At 40.6% G+C, this 18334-nt stretch overlaps 1 protein-coding gene across 1 annotated transcript; it reads right to left on the reverse strand.

Annotated features, from left to right (window-relative positions):
* Positions 1-11545: 11545 nt before the first annotated feature.
* dhrs13b.2 (dehydrogenase/reductase (SDR family) member 13b.2) lies at positions 11546-17487 on the reverse strand. The gene is made up of 8 exons (XM_030743531.1): positions 17347-17487; positions 17015-17191; positions 16667-16942; positions 15969-16298; positions 13623-13970; positions 13454-13546; positions 13272-13291; positions 11546-13170 (listed from the first exon to the last, which is right to left on the reverse strand). Exons 1-8 carry the CDS (start codon positions 17390-17392, stop codon positions 13156-13158), a joined length of 1305 nt encoding a protein of 434 aa, XP_030599391.1. The 5' UTR covers positions 17393-17487; the 3' UTR covers positions 11546-13155.
* Positions 17488-18334: the final 847 nt, after the last annotated feature.

The raw sequence follows: 18334 nt of genomic DNA on the forward strand, positions 1-18334 counted from the left end.
CTGACCTTAAAACTAAGCCTAATCCCAGTTTTAGCTGAGTTTACAGTGTGGTTAGTACATGCTCTATCACCCCAAAGTATTTTTTTCTCCTCTGATCCTCCTTGCCTTCAGGTCTTTAAATCATCCCTCTGAATGGGTCCACACTGAATACCACCTACTCATAAAATCAGCTATGGATTCCATTTAAATAGCAGTTGGAAGCCTGCTTCTAAATTATAGTGCACAACATGCGGAGAGATGCAGTTTGGAAAAGGGAACGCCATCTTTCAAACCTGTCTGGAAGAGCATCAGTTTTCCAGCTGACAAAGCTTCTTTGATAAGCTAATCAGAGAAATGTTGGGTTTAGGGAGGTTTCCACATCAGTCTTGGAAAGTTTATGCTGCAGATATCTTCATGTCTGAGCTCAGCTGTTCATATACAGATGCAGGACTTGCTCTTGGATAAGTGATGAAGAAGAATGTGTTTATTCCACTCTTTAGAGGAGGTCTGAGATATAGAAGCTGGTTTTCAGCTGGACAGGAAACAGTTTTACATGAATAGAGTCATTAAAAGCTATATGAGCTGTCAATCTTAAATCCAGAAATATAGTTTATGTAGTTGGTATAACATCAAACTCAGGGCAAATGAACCTTTGTCCATAAGGAGATGGTAACTGAATTTTGAGATGATGGCCGCAGACACTGCTGGGCTCAAAAGATTTCATTCTTTTATCATCAGTGCAGTAAAAATCTATCTATTTTTTTTAGATATTGATATTCTAATCATAATACACCTCAAAAGATCATTTTGATCATTTATTCTCAGCTACTAATTGGCATAATTCACACAACCTGATGTTTGGATGTTTTGAAAAAGAAGAGCATGAAGCTCATGAAAAAAAACAAGTTGCCCTGAAGGAGACCAGAACTGGCAACTTTTCGCTCTGAAGTCCGTTTCTTGTCATCCAGAGATAATCGAGCCGTACAGCAAACACCGGCTGTCTAGTCCTTGTATTGAAAAACAGAGATCCATCCATGTACTTTCTTTATTGTAGTAATGCAATCAGTATTCCATGCTTTATAAGTAAAAGTGTGACTGCACCACTACAATACACAGAAACAACATCAACATCTGTCCACCTGTGGTGCAGGTTTTGCTGTCATATTGCAGCCACTTCTGGCTGGAGTTTCAGCCATATTTGCTGGAATATGACTAAATGGTGCTCCTGACCAAGTGTCAGCATGTGACAAGTTGGCAATAAGAGTCTGTTGGACCTTTCAGATAATTCTATTTCTATACAGTACCGGTCAAACGTTTCCCTTCATATGAATAGGTGAGTGTGTCCAAACTTTTGACTTCTGACTGTGTGTCTATCAAATACTCACAAATGTCTACAGTTGGTTAGAGTGTAATACAACACAAGCAGTCATAATGTCCTGATTTGACACTGATTTGACATCAGTTTTTGTGGATAGTGCCCATTTTGGTCTTCCTACATCTTTTGTTCTCTCAGTTAAGCCATAGGACACATATATCTCCTGCACTGACTGAGAGTTGTAGGTACTGTCAGTGAAGTAAAAATGCATCTTGGCTACATGAACGCATTAGCAAAACTTTCTTTGTGCTTATCAAGTTAGCATGGTGAGTGCTCATTAACATGCAGAGATTAAAAAAAAAAAAAAGGAGACTGCAGTCTGGACACTGACTTTTTGGATGGCAAAACACTCCAGAGGTCAAATTCAAATGAGGAAAGCCATTAAATTTTGTCCACACTTCATCTTTTGTCTTTGCACTTCTTTTGTTTAACATGAAGCGAATTTTGGAAAATGTGACGTAATTGCCACCAAACTAGCAAAACGTGCATAGTCTCACTCCAGTGTTGTGGGCAGATATATTTTCTTCTTTGGGGAAACACGTGCTAATTTCATTCAAGCATCAGAAAGATCTAATGTCTCCTCAGAGAGCAGGAACTACGCTGAGAGCCCCTGGCACAGCAGGAGGCTCGGAGTTCAGCTTTCAACCTGTTGCTGTGCTGACCACACACCACAACAAACACAACACTTTACAAAGCAGAGTGCGGTAACCATGGATTCTCCTTATCGTCTGACTCACAGCTTTTCCCTTTGGTAGATGCCAGCTCCATGAAACCACGAGTGCTTGTAGTTAACACCTACTCGCCCTTATAGCTGGAAGCAGGTATGGCACACAAAGAAGACACTTAAAACTCATCTAGAAGGTTCCAGATGGAGATCAGATCAGATAGCATAAACAGTGTCACACTCTAATCTCTGAAGGTTGCTATCATTTACAGTTATTCCCCTTCAGTTTCCATGTAAACACAAACAGAGGGAGAAAATAGGCTAAAAATACACAGTGCCAGATGTAATTAAGAGGGTCAAGTCCCTTTTAATCAAGGCCCACTTTGCTCCCTAATGAGTCGCCAGTTCTTATCTCTGCCCTGTCACCAAATAAATCATATTGTTTTGTGCTCAGGATAACTACTATACAGATCTAAAAAAGCAATACTAAAATTGTTGGCTGCATTTTCTTAAAGACAAACCAAGAATCCCCCTGTGAGCTGATCCCGGCTATTTTCCTCGAACATGTTCATGAGGCTGACTGCATAGCTATCCAGTGACACATCCCCATTTTACGATCTGACTTAAATATTGGTTTTGCGGCATGCCGTACAAATCATATTCCACTCTCTTTCTCTTGTGCAACTCTGATGTTTCAACATGTAAACCCAGAGCGTCCATAGCTGCTGGCTGATAGGACCTCACTGTCAGCCAGGCACTGCAAGCATGAGCTCATGCTCTCCAGGCTGCTGCATGTTGTTGGGTTTTTTTTCCCTCCAATTTTTTCATTACACGCTGAGACTTCATGCAACCTGACCTCGCCAGAGGAACTGGCAGGGCAGAGAGTTGAGTTTGAACATAAACTACACGCGTCAGGGTCTGTCAGTGAGAACAGTGACAGCAATTAGCTGCTTTCCTTTTCCAAACACCCTACGTGTTGGAAATCTGACTGATTTGTCACAACAGCTTAGGAGAGGACGGCCAGACAGTCGGGCCACCATTAGAGCTGTTTATTATTCAGCGATCGTGGGAGCAGCGCTCTGATAACTCTGAGCTGACCTCAAGAGGCGCTGAATGAATAGCAAGGCCAAAATCTAAGTAGCTGTGCTGAGAAGGAAAGAATTGAAGCCACAGAGAGATTAAAGCCTAAACAGAATAAAAGCAGCTGCACATGCTCACACAACACACTCAGACAGTGAATTTTCCACTACTTCCCCAGAGAGCTTCCTCATAGTAATGTGTGTGGCTAGCAGTTTAATCACAGGGTCTTAGCTACACACACACACATGCACACAGACACACACACCTTCCCTGCTTTTGACATGAATTTTCCACTGAGTTTAAGATACCAGTTTATCTTTGGAGGCACAGCAGGATCAGTACAGTCTTTCTGGATAAGCTGCCATTAATAAAATGACTTCTATGAATTATGACGTAATGACATGTAAAACTAATCATGTGGTCGTGAGGAGACAAACACTGGTACAGCGGGAGAAGAATCTTAAATCTTTTTATTTCCTCGTGGATAAGTCTGCACTGCCTGCCATGTTTGTTATAATTATTTTATGCTTCTCATTCATCATCAAGACCAAAGAAATTACATTAATAGAAGTGAATTCATCAAAGCATATATTAGGCTGAGTGACAGTTCAGTGTTTTGCCAGTTTCCATACAATATAATGTAGTTATAACAGCAGCTTGAATAACCACTGTGGTGTGCACGTGGCACCCGCTAATGTTATCAAATTCAAGTGATTTTTTTTATTGTTACTATTTCCTGCAAATGTAGATACGATTGTTATTATTATTATTAGAATAATATGCTGTTACATGAAGCTGCAAACACCATAATAATATTAGTGCCACCATTCCTGGACAATCCCTTGGACCTCACCATGCAGACAGTAGAAAGGTCTAACTTTTTTTAAGAGCTCTGAGAGCTTTGATGGAGAAGTGTAGAGAACGTCAGAAGGAGCTTCACTGTGTCTTTGTGGATCTAGAGAAAATCATATGATAGGATAGCAAGAGAGGAACTGTGGTACTGCGTGCGAAAGTCAGGAGTGGCAGAGACGTATGTGAGGGTGGTGCAGGACATGTATGAGGACAGTGAGACAGAGGTGAGGTGTGTAGTAGGAGTGACAGATGGGTTCAAGGGGCTCTGAGTGCTTTCTTGTTTGTAAGGGTGATGGACAGGCTGACAGATGAGGTCAGGCAGGAGTTTGTGTGGACTATGATGTTTGCAGACGACATTGTGATTTGTGAGAGTAGGGAGGAGGTGGAAGAGAACCTGGAGAGGTGGTTGAATAAAAGCCAGGAATGAGAGCGACAGGTGTAACAACGAAGCTGAAGGAGCAGAGGTAGTGAAGGTAGATGAGCATCAACCATCCAGAGCAATGGACAGTACACACGAGAGGTGAAGAAGAGTGTGCAGGCGGGGTGGAGTGGGTGGAGATTTTGAGTGAATACATTTTTCCACACGAGTCTGAAACCTTTATTGCTCTCTGTTGAGCGTATCTGGGTATTTACAACCACAGCCTTACTCTTCTTTGTTTCCCTTCCTAATAACTGTGACATCAGATTTTGAGTGTTTAACCACTGCAGCATATTGTGTATGACAGGGAACTCTTTTAAAAATGACTGCTTTTTGCATATTTGTACAAATTTTAATACCATGTGTCTACTTTAGAACATGGGTGGTCAGGGAAAAAAGTCCTGATTCTATAGCCATAAAAATATCTAAAATAGACTCGCAGTCTTCATTTGTCAGATTTCTTTTCTTTGCTGGTTCTTGTACCAACAGGCCCGCAGACACAAGATTACAGATAAGCAGCCAAACAACAGAGAAGAATACTGTTAGATCAACATTAAATCATCTTCAGCCTCCTGCGTTACGCTGACTTAATTGTTCCTTGTACTTTTACACATCCAGGGATCAGAGAGTGCGTGGTTGAGTAAATCAACAGTGAAATCACACACACACACACACACACACACACACCCCAGCACCAGCCTCAGCTTGCCTCCTGTCTTGCAAACTGGATTATCATCTTAAGATCTGTGACTGGATAAAGTTACAGTAATTACACAGAACTGGGCCAACGTGGAATTTCACAAATGTCATGCTCATCTGTTTCTGTGGAATGATAATTTGTAACCGATATGCACGCTGACACTGCTGTGAGCGCTGAAGTTGTTTTACCTGAAATTACACAACTAGCATGTCATACTGTAATTCTTTACAGGATTTGTGTCCATTTGTACCATTTTTAAGAGTTTTCCTTTACTTATGTCAGCTGCGCATTCCTGCTTCCTGCCATTGTCCCAAATCAGGCATTATCACTTTGAGTTGGGGTGAGGGGGGTGTGCTGGTTCACTTTCTGAATGGGGCATGGCTGAATTCATTATCCATGATTTGTATGAGGATACTCCATATAGAGGATTTTTGATTTTGGCAACAGCCCATCGAAGCTTATTGACCCAACTTATTTTCCTTACAGGAAAAGCATATCCTGCTTCCTCATGAATTTTCTGCTAGACCGTGATTTGAAAAATAACAGATTACTTGACAGAACTATGCAACATAATTTCCATTCCTGCGTTAAGTGGACAGTGGCATTTATGAAAACTTAATTTGTAGGGACAGAAAAGTGTCTTTTTGTGCTTTCAATTTTAATCATTTATGCATTTATTTACATAGTGTAATGGTGTAAAACTTCCCAAAGTGGCTAAAAATGAAGGTCTAATGCCATTCTTTACAAGAACTGAAGTGACTGCTGTGAGGAAGGCATTGTGAAAAATGTTTTTCTCACCAGAGCGATAAATTAAGCTCTCAGTTTGGTGAACAGACAAAATACATTTCATGGGGAGACAGCTGATAAAATCGGTTTTGGAGTAGATGGGAACAGGATTTATTTATTCTGTGGTTTCACTTTAAAAACACTGCAGCACTGATAATGGTCTTTTTCAAATGTGACGCACGTATGGATGCATATTATCCCTCTTCTCTTCATATTTTGATGATATCTGTTTATCTTGAGATTGATTGATAGCCTTTGTCTCTTCAGGAGTGTGTTGGGTATTTGTGTTTCATTGCTTCAGAGAATATCAAAAGCTTCGTCTGATATTTTTAATTAATTGTCTTTTCTTTGCCGTCCTTTTGCCCTCGGCCCCTTCCAGCAGCTTTGAATCTGCTTTAATGTGTTTGTCTCTCCTAAACATTTGTGGTCAAACCCCACACACACACACACACACACACACACACACACACACACACTTATCCCTTAGGGCACTTGGGGCTGGCAGCACGCACACAAACACACATCTGGTATCAGTCGAAGTTAAGCTCAGTTTATCCCTGCAAATGGACTCAGAGTTTAGGTCGTCTCTGTGGACTCCATGCTTTATGTTCCTCTTCATCAATCCACATCAAAGCTGATGGCTGACATATACGAGCAGTGAGGGTCACTATGTTTTACAAGAGTCTTCTTTTTTATTACACTGAGTGCGTGTCTCTAATGAGAAAGCAGAGAGCATAAAAGGAGACTGTGATATGAAAGCAAAATATTTCTAGAGGTCGGCAGGTTTTACAAGAAGCTTTGATTTTGTGTGGGTGTAAATGAAGGAAGCAAAGCTCCAAGACTTACATTTGATAATGTAAGGCAGCAATGTTCAAAGGAAATCACAGATACACAGCTTTTATGTTAAAAACAAACTTATGTGGACATAAACACACACACACATAAATCATCATGAGCTACCTGAATATGGATATTTAAGCAATAATGTAGATTTTCATACCAAAATACATAGATTACAGTCACAATGGTGATAGTTCTATATTATGATGATGATTTTAATTCTGCAGCTGCTTTTTGTGATGTTCTGCTGTAAACACTGAGTCTAAAATGTAAAAGCTGATGTGATGACTCCATCATTGTCCGGGTTTGTCAAACTCTTCTTAAAATGAGCCTCAGACAAGTCAGCTCAAACCTAAAAATTCATGAATGTGTGCTTTTTCTTTTCACAGTAAATACACGAGTCCGTTTGAACAAGACTCTTTTCCTTTATAATCACAGGGATGATTCAGGTGGGGCTTGTGTTAGTACCCCCTTCCCTGGATAGAACAAGCATGTATTGTGATCTGCCACATTCAGCATGTTGTACAATATCATGAAAGCGTTTAGTTTCTTTCAGCGGGACTGACGAAGAGGTGCTTCGTTACTTTAGAGTCATTTTGCCATTTTAGGTGTTGGCAGGTGCTTTTCTGGGCACATTTGCACATTAAGAAACATACTTCCACACGAGGTCTCATATATTTATGGATTATTTATTGAACATTTTAATAACTTGTGTGTTCTGTCTTCCAGGCACTTGAGCACCTTCTCAGTGGTGGGTCAGTGATGGTCTGGGAAGGAATAACCTTTGCGATTGACTAGATGGTGCCATATGTGTTGGCTCTCACTGCGGTATTGTATCACTTCCTGTTCCGGAGCACAGTGTTTTGCTGTCTGTTAGCTGTTATATCTGTATAACTCGATTTATCTGGATAATAACATATTTTAGTGTAATCTTCACCTACTTTAAATAGCATACTCTTTGCTGAATCACCTGTATTCACATTACTCACTTTATTTGCTTCATCAACTGCACCAAAAAATAAAACAATTAAATGTGGATTGTTAAACATTAGGTCTCTCTCTTCCAAGTCCCTATTAGTAAATGATTTAATAATTGATCAACGTATTGATTTATTCTGCCTTACAGAAACCTGGTTACAGCAGGATGAATATGTTAGTTTAAATGAATCAACACCCCCGAGTCACAGTAACTGTCAGAATGCTTGAAGCACAGGTCGAGGAGGAGGATTAGCTGCAATCTTCAATTCCAGCTTATTAATTAATCAAAGACCCAGACAAAGTTTTCATTCTTTTGAAAGCCTGACTCTTAGTCTTGTCCATCCTAATTGGGAAACTCAAAAACCTGTTTTATTTGTTATTATCTATCGTCCACCTGGTCCTTACTCAGAGTTTCTGTCTGATTTCTCAGACTTTTTATCTGATTTAGTGCTCAGTTCAGATAAAATAATTATAGTGGGTGATTTTAACATCCATGTAGATGCTGAGAATGACAGCCTCAACACTGCATTTAATCTATTGTTAGATTCAATTGGCTTCTCTCAAAATGTAAAGGAGCCCACCCACCACTTTAATCATACTCTGGATCTTGTCCTAACATATGGCATAGAAACTGAAGACTTAACAGTATTCCCTGAAAGCCCCCTCCTGTCTGATCATTTCTTAGTAACATTTACATTTACTTTAATGGATTACACAGCAGTGGGGAATAAGTTTTATTACAGTAGAAGTCTTTCTGAAAGTGCTGTAACTAAGTTTAAGGATCTAATTCCTTCATTGTTATGCTCTTCAGTGCCAACACAGTGCAAAGCAGCTACCTAAACTCTGCTCCCAGCGAGGTCGATTATCTCGTCAATAGTTTTACATCCTCACTGCGTATAACTTTGGATACTGTGGCTCCTCTGAAAAGGAAAGCTTCAAATCAGAAGTGCCTGACTCCATGGTATAATTCACAAACGCACAGCTTAAAGCAGATAACCCGAAAGCTGGAGAGGGAATGGCGTCTCACTAAATTAGAAGATGCTCATTTAGCCTGGAAAAAGAGTTTGTTGCTCTATAAAAAAGCCCTCCGTAAAGCTAGGACATCTTACTATTCATCATTAATTGAAGAAAATAAGAACAACCCCAGGTTTCTTTTCAGCGCTGTAGCCAGGCTGACAAAGAGTCAGAGCTCTGTAGAGCCAAGTATTCCTTTCACTTTAACTAGTAGTGACTTCATGGATTTCTTTACAAATAAAATTTTAGACATTCGAGAAAAAATTATTCATAACCATCTCAAAGATTATTCTTCATGTTCGGCTGCTTTCAGCACTGCTGGTATTTGTTTAGACTCTTTCTCTCCAGTTGATCTTTCAGAGTTAACTTCAATAGTTACTTCCTCCAAACCAGCAACATGTTTGTTAGATCCCATTCCTACTAGACTGTTCAAAGAAGTCTTTCCAATTATTGATGCTTCAATCTTAAAAATGATCAATCTGTCTTTATTGTATACTTGTATATTGTCTTATAGTTTTTATACTTATTTGTTTTTTTCTGTAAGCACGAAGTACCGCAGCAATTTCCTAATGCTGTGAACCTGTTCACCCATATGGCAATAAAAACCTTCTGATTCTGATTCTGATTCTGATTATTAGTTGGCTATGTACCACAGACCTTCAAGGTGGCTGTAATTAAACCTCTACTTAAAAAGCCATCACTGACCCAGCTGTCCTAGCTAATTATAGGCCAATCTCCAACCTTCCTTTTCTCTCAAAGATTCTTGAAAGAGTAGTTGTAAAACAGCTAACTGATCATCTGCAGAGGAACGGTTTATTTGAAGAGTTTCAGTCAGGTTTCAGAATTCATCACAGTACAGAAACAGCATTAGTGAATGTTACAAATGATCTTCTTAGAGCCTCTGACAGTGGACTCATCTCTGTGCTTGTCCTGTTGGACTGCAGCTTTTGATACTGTTGACCATAACATTTTATTACAGAGATTAGAGCTTGCTATAGGTATTAAAGGTACTGCACTGCAGTGGTTTGAATCATATTTATCTAATAGACTCCAATTTGTTCATGTAAATGGGGAGTCTTCTTCACACACTAAGGTTAATTATGGAGTTCCACAGGGTTCTGTGCTAGGACCAATTTTATTTACATTATACATGCTTCCCTTAGGCAGTATTATTAGAAAGCATTGCATCAATTTTCATTGTTATGCAGATGATACTCAGCTTTACCTATCAATGAAGCCAGATGACACACATCAATTAGTTAAACTGCAGGAATGTCTTAAAGATAGTAAGGCCTGGATGACCTCTAATTTCCTGCTTCTAAATTCAGATAAACCTGAAGTTCTTGTACTCGGCCCCACAAATCTTAGAAACATGGTGTCTAACCAGATACTTACTCTGGATGGCATTACTTTGGCCTCCAGTAACACTGTGAGAAATCTTGGAGTCATTTTTGACCAGGATATGTGTTACTTGTGGTTCCTCGGATACTTAAGAGTAGAATGGGAGGCAGAGCCTTCAGCTTTCAGGCCCCTCTTCTGTGGAACCAGCTTCCAGCTTGGATTCGGGAGACAGACAGCCTCTCTATTTTTAAGATTAGGCTTAAAACTTTCCTTTATGATAAAGCTTATAGTTAGGGCTGGATCAGGTGACCCTGAACCATCCCTTAGTTATGCTGCTATAGGCCTAGTCTGCTGGGGGGTTCACATAATGCACTGTTTCTTCTCATTCACCTTATTTACTTTGTTTATACTCCACTCTGCATTTAATCATTAATTGATATTAATCTCTGGCTCTCTTCCACAGCATGTCTTTCTCTCCCCTCAGCCCAACCGGTCGCGGCAGATGACTGCCCCTCCCTGAGCCTGGTTCTGCTGCAGGTTTCTTCCTGTTAAAAGGGAGTTTTTCCTTCCTACTGTCGCCAAGTGCTGCTCATAGGGGGTCGTTTTGACTGTTGGGTTTTCTCTGTATTATTGTAGGGTCTTTACCCACAATACAAAGTGCCTTGACGCGACTGTTTGTTGTGATTTGGCGCTATATAAATAAAATTGAATTGAATTGAATTGAATAACCAAAGACAATTTTCCACTAATGTGGGCAATAAAGTTATTCTTGATTCTTGATATCCATGGAGGGTAAATCCATACAGGCTAGGTAACAGCACCCTGACTTCCATTAGGTATCAGGATGAAATCCTTGGACCCGTTTTCAGACCCTACGGTGGTGCAGTGGGTCCTCAGTTCCTCCTGGTGCACAAACATGCCCGCCCTCATGTGATGAGAGTATGTAGGCAGGTGAAATGATTTAATTTCCTTCTTGTGGAAACACCACTGACAGGTTATGAGCAAAGTGTGGCTCATCAGCAGCAGGATGTAAAGGGCTGCCAATTACCAAATTAGTCCTGGTTTTGTGTAGGTCACTAGTGCTCCACAGAGCTGCTGTGTTAAGAGTTGTAATTTAAAGTTTTGATAAATAAAAATGACAAAACTTGAGCTGTATTAAATCCAGTCTCTGTCTGGAATGATTGTAGCCTCCAGTTGTAAGTGGTGTAAAAAAAAAGGATGCATAAATGAAAAAAGGTTTTCTGCAGCAGTTACTGTGGTTTTCACAAACTATGACTGAAGAAGCAAGAAAAGCTGCATAGCAACCATGAAAATGTGTTTGGATGACAAGAGCGCAGCAGCTATTGTGCACTCAACAGCATTTTTCTCTCAGAGGATGCTTGATAACCAGCTCTCATTGTTTAGTGACCTGAAGACAAAGTGTTAGAAGTCCAGAATATTCAGAAAATAAACCAATTTTCTAATTCCAAAACATTTTATTATTCAATCATATGCTGCCAAAATAGTGCAAAAACCCTTCAGAATAAAAATTCCACATATTATAAATTTAGTGGTATTTATTACAATATAGCATTAATTAAACATTTTAATATTATATAATATTATATCCATTTAAGGCTCACTGTTACCCTTATTATTTCATTGATCAGCAATAATTCAGCAGGATTTCTGCACCAGAATCACAGATATGCAGTATTTTGTTAAAGGTGCCCTGGAGAGTTTTCTTGTACATAACCAATGCTCCAGTTATTTTCAGCATTTCTAATCAAAAATATTATGTAATTCCATAAACTCTAATAAAACATCTCTTTCATTGTGGTATTGGAGCTCTGCTTTGAGTCACTGTTTAAAATGAAAGTGTGTAAACTTATGCAGAAAAATATTTCTACAGCACTTTAATGGTAATAAAAAAATTCCACATGGTACCTTTAAACAGTGATTACTGCATTATCAACACTGGGTAGTTGCACCAGCTGGTCTTTACTAAGCCTGAGCCTAACTGTTAATATGGTTTCTGTTAAGACAAGTCTTTAGAAAGCAGTTTATGATGGTCACACCAAGCAACAGCCCTTCAAGGCTGAAAACATTAAGCCAAAAACTGCAATTTCTCTAATAGCCACTTGAGGTTGATTCAAAAATGAACTCAATGCCCCATAGACTCGCATGTTACAATGTCCAACTAAAAACCATTTTTGTCACTTACGGCTCCTAAAAAAACATCCTGACATCAGCCAAAATCCCAATGCTGAGTCTTCAAAATGGGGAAACTAATGGGTGATGTCACAGTGGCTGCATCCATCTTTTATATACAGTATATGGGTTGTACCAACCAAACTTAAGCCTGATATTGACTAGGCTTTAGATTTGTCTTAGTGATGCACATTCAGATGAATGCACGTGTGACTGTGGCTGTTGCTCAGCAGCAGGCGCTAGCTTGCTAATTTTTTCTGAAGTTAAAGGTCATTTGGCTGACATTGAAGAAGAGGCACAGTGGTCTCTGCACAAGAACACACTGAAGGCGAAGCAGTGCAAGCTGGTAACAAACACGGAGAAGTGACTGATTAAGGAAAAATAAGTAAAAGTTCTGACTCAGGCAGCCTTTATTCAGAGCAATGTGATCATATCACATACATATCTGATTATAACCGCTCAATCAGCCCCACATTGCTGTATACAGTTTGTCCAGCGCTTTGCTTCTGTCCTTACTGTCTCAAAGTCTGCATGTTGTGAACTTGTTATTAGACATACAAAATTGCCTTTAATGTTACAAACTGTATAGAAAAGCCAGGATTTTGACCCAAGGGCTGCTCTTCACTGGGCAGAGATTTATGATTGACACAACGTGACTTGGAGCACTAAGTTACACTCTAACTCGAACATGGATTGTACGGACATGCTTTACTGTTTGCCAAAGAAACTGTATTTTACTTCAGACCATCAGAAGTTTAGTCCATAAAATTAACTCAAAATCAGTGCAACACACAAAAGAAATTAATCAGTTTCACAGAAACCCAAAAAAACCTAAAAACAAAAGTCAAGCATTTAAGACAGATAACAATGATGGCGAGGAGTGAGCGAGGCACTTCTCACCGGTGGTTGTGATGTTCTTCTCAGCCCATCGGTGTGGCTCAGTATGGCTTCTTCTGCTCATGACAGGCACAAAAACACACACATGCCATTCAAAACACACTTAAATATTATTTTGACTGTGGTTGGTGCATCATATTTTTTTTTATCACCTTACCTCCACTGCATTCTTCCTTGCTGTAGAGAAAATAAATGATGATTACTCTCTTGGACATCAACATCTCACATGTCATCTTTATGTTATTATGCCACGAGCACACAAACAGCAAACGCATGTGACCTATATTTGTATTCTGTGTAAGAGTTGTTGGGACTTATGAGCCTGTCTGCATCACTCACCTGAGTGCAGATAGCGCAGCATCACAAACAGTATGGCCAACAGTGAGATCACAGTGAAGCCAACACAAAGGATAAACATCCAGCTTCCTGGCTCTGAAACAGACAACACACATGAACCTCTGCTGCCACCTGCTGGAAGCTCACAGTACTGCACTGAGACTTCTCTCACCTTGGACATTCAGGATGAAGTGCTTTTTGATGGGCACTTTCAGGGACTGATGGGAGACGCTGCATGTAAACTGCTTCCCGGATTGCCTGAGTGAAGCCTTCAGGTAGAAGAAAGCTGACAGCGAGTAGGTCTGATCCTTGTTGTGCTTGTGGCTGGACAACAGAACATTATCCAGCAGTTTGGGCAGAGGAGCACCGACCCGCTGGCCTGATGCTGCTGGGTCTTGCTCATACCAAGCTATCTCCACGTCCAGAGGGTAGTAGCTGTTTGCCTCACACACAACCTTTTGGTCCTCACCCTCCAGCAGTGACAAGGTAGGCCCTACATTGAGGGTGACGCGGGGAGGCTCTGAGGAGAGAAAGAAGGGGAAAAATATAAAAATTCCTTACACAGGTATTTCTTAAAAAACAAACAAACAAATAAATGACAAATTGAAACTATTATAAATGTATGAATGTATTTGGCTTGTGTTTTGTCTGGTTTTGAGCTTGGTTGGACCTGTACTTGCTTTGTATAAGGTTGCTGCTGTTCTGTCCCTGGTATGCCAAAGAGTGCATTTCTGTGTAGTCTGTTTTTTTTTGTTTGTTTAGTTTTCTTATGTGGATGAAGCGGTTGTCTTGGGGGCACATCTGAGGCTGCAGGTGTTGTCACTGGTTTTGGTTGCTTCACTGGGACTATTGGTCCTCGTGCTGCTGAGGAGGCTGGGTTAACTGGCCATCCAAGAACAGGCTTGTTTCTCCCGGGCTTGGTGGGATACTACAATGATAGATTTGAAAAGGTGTTTGCTCTGACTGTACCTCTGAATGCTAAGACGGAATTATGTGTGGTATCCCATGTCAACAAACTTTAGACAATTTAAAAAATGTCCATACAGATCCCAGTGCATGCTTTGTCGCAGCCTGTGAGCTGCGCTGCAACACAAAAGAGGTCACTCGTCAGCGTGTGCAGCTAGTTTTCGAGCATGATCCTAGTCAAAAATTGCAACACAAATGGAAATGTGTTGAGGATATTGTGCATCCTAGTGTGTGACGAGTTCATTGATCCACTTCTGCACCTGAGAAAATCTCTCTCCTGTTTATCTCCTGCCTTGCCTTGCCATGCCAGAAATAAAAGTGCACAGCACAATTCTGCATTTGGGTGCGTTTTATGCACCAATTTTCTGCATTAGTTTATAATAGACATATCTGAAGGTAAAGGCAAAATGAAAAATATGAACTATGTAACAAGTGAAAATATTCTGTATCATTCATTCTCAGCTTTTCTCAATAAATATCTCTGCTGCGTCAGCACACATACACTCAATCTACTGTTGTGTCCTCTCTTGTGTTTATTGGAGATGTGAGAGTCATACAAACATGAGTTGATTCAATTCTGTCTGACATCAGGCTGCTTCTTTAAATGTGCTTTAACAAGAATTCTGCTCACGTTCAAAAACTGCTGTTCTCATGGACTCGTGTACATCTCAACTATATTAATAAGTCTGACTGAAACTGAAGATCAGGGAGATTTTTCTAAACATTAGTTAGCTGCTGCCCTATCCTGATGAGAGGTGTGACCCAGTAAGAATGAAGGAGTTTAAGATTTTGTTAAACAGTTAAACAGCAATGCCAGGCAACGTTTGGCTGAAGAAGTGCAGGTAAAATGCTGGCTGCGCATGAAGCACTGAAAGGAGTTGATGTGTCAGCCGAGGAGCATGAGACGAAAGTATGAAATGTCAGTTGAAGCTCTTTATGTCCTCTCAGAGTCATAAAGTGTCCATTCCAGCTACCTAAAGGGGACTATTGTGCTAATTTCCAATTCAATTTGTTTTTTCCATTCTTGCACTACAGTAGAGAAGCTTTCCGTGATTCAGAGTTCAAAACAATCTTGATTTAATTTCTACTTCTGGGTCTGGAAACAACGCCTCACTTCATCCCCTCTCTGAAGCAAGCTGTTTTAGCTCCTCTCCCTTTAAGCCAACTTTCTTCTGATTGGTTGCCCCTCATAAGCACAAGTTTCAAACAGCATGTGGGTGGAGCTTCTGAGCTTACAGCTAGATTAGAGAGTTCAGACAGGTCTAAGAGTAGAAAAAGTTTTTGAAGTCTGAGCTTTTGGCCCATATGGATTACTCATATACACTGAGCTCATCATCTGAAACCCTGGCCATAATAATAGTATATATAAATAAAAAATATATACTATAATAAGTATAGTATATATAAATAATAGAATTAAATAGTATATGTATGACAGAAAAACAAAGCCAACGCAGAGCAGGTCCTTCTTTCAATTTAACTAATACCAAGCAGCACAAATATTTAGTACTTTGTGACATCACCATTGACCTCTCTTGATTGGCTTCCTCACCTTCAATGTGCAGAATTATATCCACATTGCTGAACAGTGGAGTCACTGACACCGAACAGATGTAGGTCCCTTCACTGCTCATCTTAGACAAAGGAAGGGTGTAGGTGGCATCTCCAGCTGCGAGAGCCTTCAGCCCAACTCCGCTCCCCTGGGTCTGGCCTGCGCGGCTGGTGTAGCTGAAGAGCTTATTCCTCTCTCCACGGTGCTGCCAGTGCCACTCCACGGTGACATTGGCACCCTTGTGGTCAACATCAAACTGGCAGTGGAGCTTTGGTTGGGACATCAAGGCTACTTTCACCAAGGGAGTCTTTGTTTTGATGGCCATGGCGACTAGGGAAACAGATGTGACACAAGAGACATACTTGGTTCCTTTACATGATTTTTTGAGCAAATTTCAGAAAACAAGCGTACTATAATGTCGCATAAATACAGATACATTGTCAACATTCTGCACAGTGGCGGCGCTAGGGGGTGCTATAGCTCCCCCTGGAAAAGTCATAGCACCCCCAAGAAAATAGCTTGTCTGTGTGTTGAGAACTGAAAGAACAAATGATCCTTCATAGCACCCTCAGTAAACTGCTTAGCCCCTTAGCACCTGCAGAAAGATATTTCTGGAGCCGCCACTGATTCTGCATCCCATATGTCCATATCCCATATATATATTTATTCTTTTTCCTAAATCCTGATGTTGACTTTACCTGTGGTGGTGAGAACCTCTCTGTCAGCGATAGGAGGCCATTTACGATAGTCCTGCTCTCCTGGTGGAGGTTCGTCAGACGGGTGTCTGAGGAAACCGGTGACGGTGAAGAGGCCCCTGCTGTGCCTCAGGGTGCAGCTGAACCAGCGGTTGTACTCCTGGGCGCCTATGACAGGCCAGCGGACATAAATGCCTTCTGTGCTGTACCTACGCAGGTCACACTCAAGCTGCTCTGCCTCCACCCCCTCCACATACCGCCGCAGGTCCAGCTTTGAGCCTAGAAGAGGAAATATTCCAGTTAAATCAAACGTCTTCCAGCCTGCTCCTCATGTAGGCTGCAACAACTCACTGGCAATCAGGAAAGTGATGGCGTTTGGATTAACAGGAGCGTCTCCTTTCTGACCAAACTGCAGCATCGCCTCTCTGTGGATGAGCTGAGTCTCAGTGTGCCCTTCATTATTAATAAACACATGTTCGTCAGTGAACTGACATGGCAGCCACTGCATCTGATGGACACTCCATACACCTGAGTACACACATACACACAAACAGTACAGTCATCATTAAGCACAGGGGCTGCATTCATGCAGCAGTCTGTAGTTTCTATACTTGTTGCGGACCCAGCTAATACAAGCTCTGAAAACGCCGCAATCTGCGGCAAAGCTTTGTAAAACAACTCACCTGCACTTAGATAAGAGTAAATAAGAATCTTTAAGATTAACCCCATGATTCTTCATTGAAGAGCCCCGACTGTAAATCCCCTTTTGCTCGGTTGCCGCACTTCGTTTCTCCGGATACTTTCACTTTCATTTTCAAGGAAAAAAAACTGGCTTTGCAGTCGCTCCTGTCACGTGATGAGCAGCTCACCAAAAGGCAAAATATACAGATATTAAAAAAATAAAATAAAAAGAATATTTGCTATAAAGTTAAAACTCATTTGCATGTTGAATTTTGCAGGTGTTTTATTTATAGCCTGTTTGTGTCCTGTGTAAACTGCTGTGTGACATGTTGCGCACAAAAACAGTATTGTGGGCATAAAGAATAAGTCTGATCTCCGTATGTATTTCCCCCAAATTTCTCGACAGTTCGTGAGCAGTCTGCAGCTGGTAACAGACGCTTTCGATTTTCACCGCATCAAACCCGCAGTACTGACTCCGGCCTGAGGTGTCGCTGTGAGAGGCAGCAGAGCCACTGTACTTCCTGGTTGGAACACAGCACAGAGGGGTCGACAGGTTTTTCCAACTTTATTAATGAACAATACCAATACAGACATAAAAACACAGACCCTAAAATGACACAAAAATACAATAAAATGGAATAAGTTATAAATCATATCAGAAAAAAAGAACTTGTCTCAAATTCATTTATAATGGTCAAATACAGCAACTACTGACTTCATCATTTACAAGTTTTAGCAACTTACTCGAGAATTTAAAGACATTCAGCAATCAGTTTGCACATGGTTTGGTTTTAAAATATCTACATTTGTGGATTAAAACTTCCCTACTAACAACAGTTCTAATAACAAAGTCCAAAGTCAGCTGTTTTACTGAATCCTCATGGACTGTAGACAGCTCCACATATCATTCCAAAAAGCCTGCAGTGATTCACACTGGAAAAGACAGATGATCCAGACTTTCAGTATCATTTTCACAGAATTCAAAAGTGG

Source organism: Archocentrus centrarchus, chromosome 13 (assembly GCF_007364275.1).
Source record: "Archocentrus centrarchus isolate MPI-CPG fArcCen1 chromosome 13, fArcCen1, whole genome shotgun sequence".
Classification (NCBI taxonomy): domain Eukaryota; kingdom Metazoa; phylum Chordata; class Actinopteri; order Cichliformes; family Cichlidae; genus Archocentrus; species Archocentrus centrarchus.

Excerpts from the sequence above, each read along its gene's own strand:
- dhrs13b.2 (XM_030743531.1), bottom strand. The coding sequence starts at position 17,392 with ATGGGGTTAATCTTAAAGATTCTTATTTACTCTTATCTAAGTGCAG. Across the intron at positions 17,192-17,346 it reads TTACTCTTATCTAAGTGCAG|GTGTATGGAGTGTCCATCAG; the intron begins GTGAGTTGTTTT and ends GTGTGTACTCAG. Across the intron at positions 13,971-15,968 it reads TATAATTCTGCACATTGAAG|AGCCTCCCCGCGTCACCCTC; the intron begins GTGAGGAAGCCA and ends TTCTCTCCTCAG.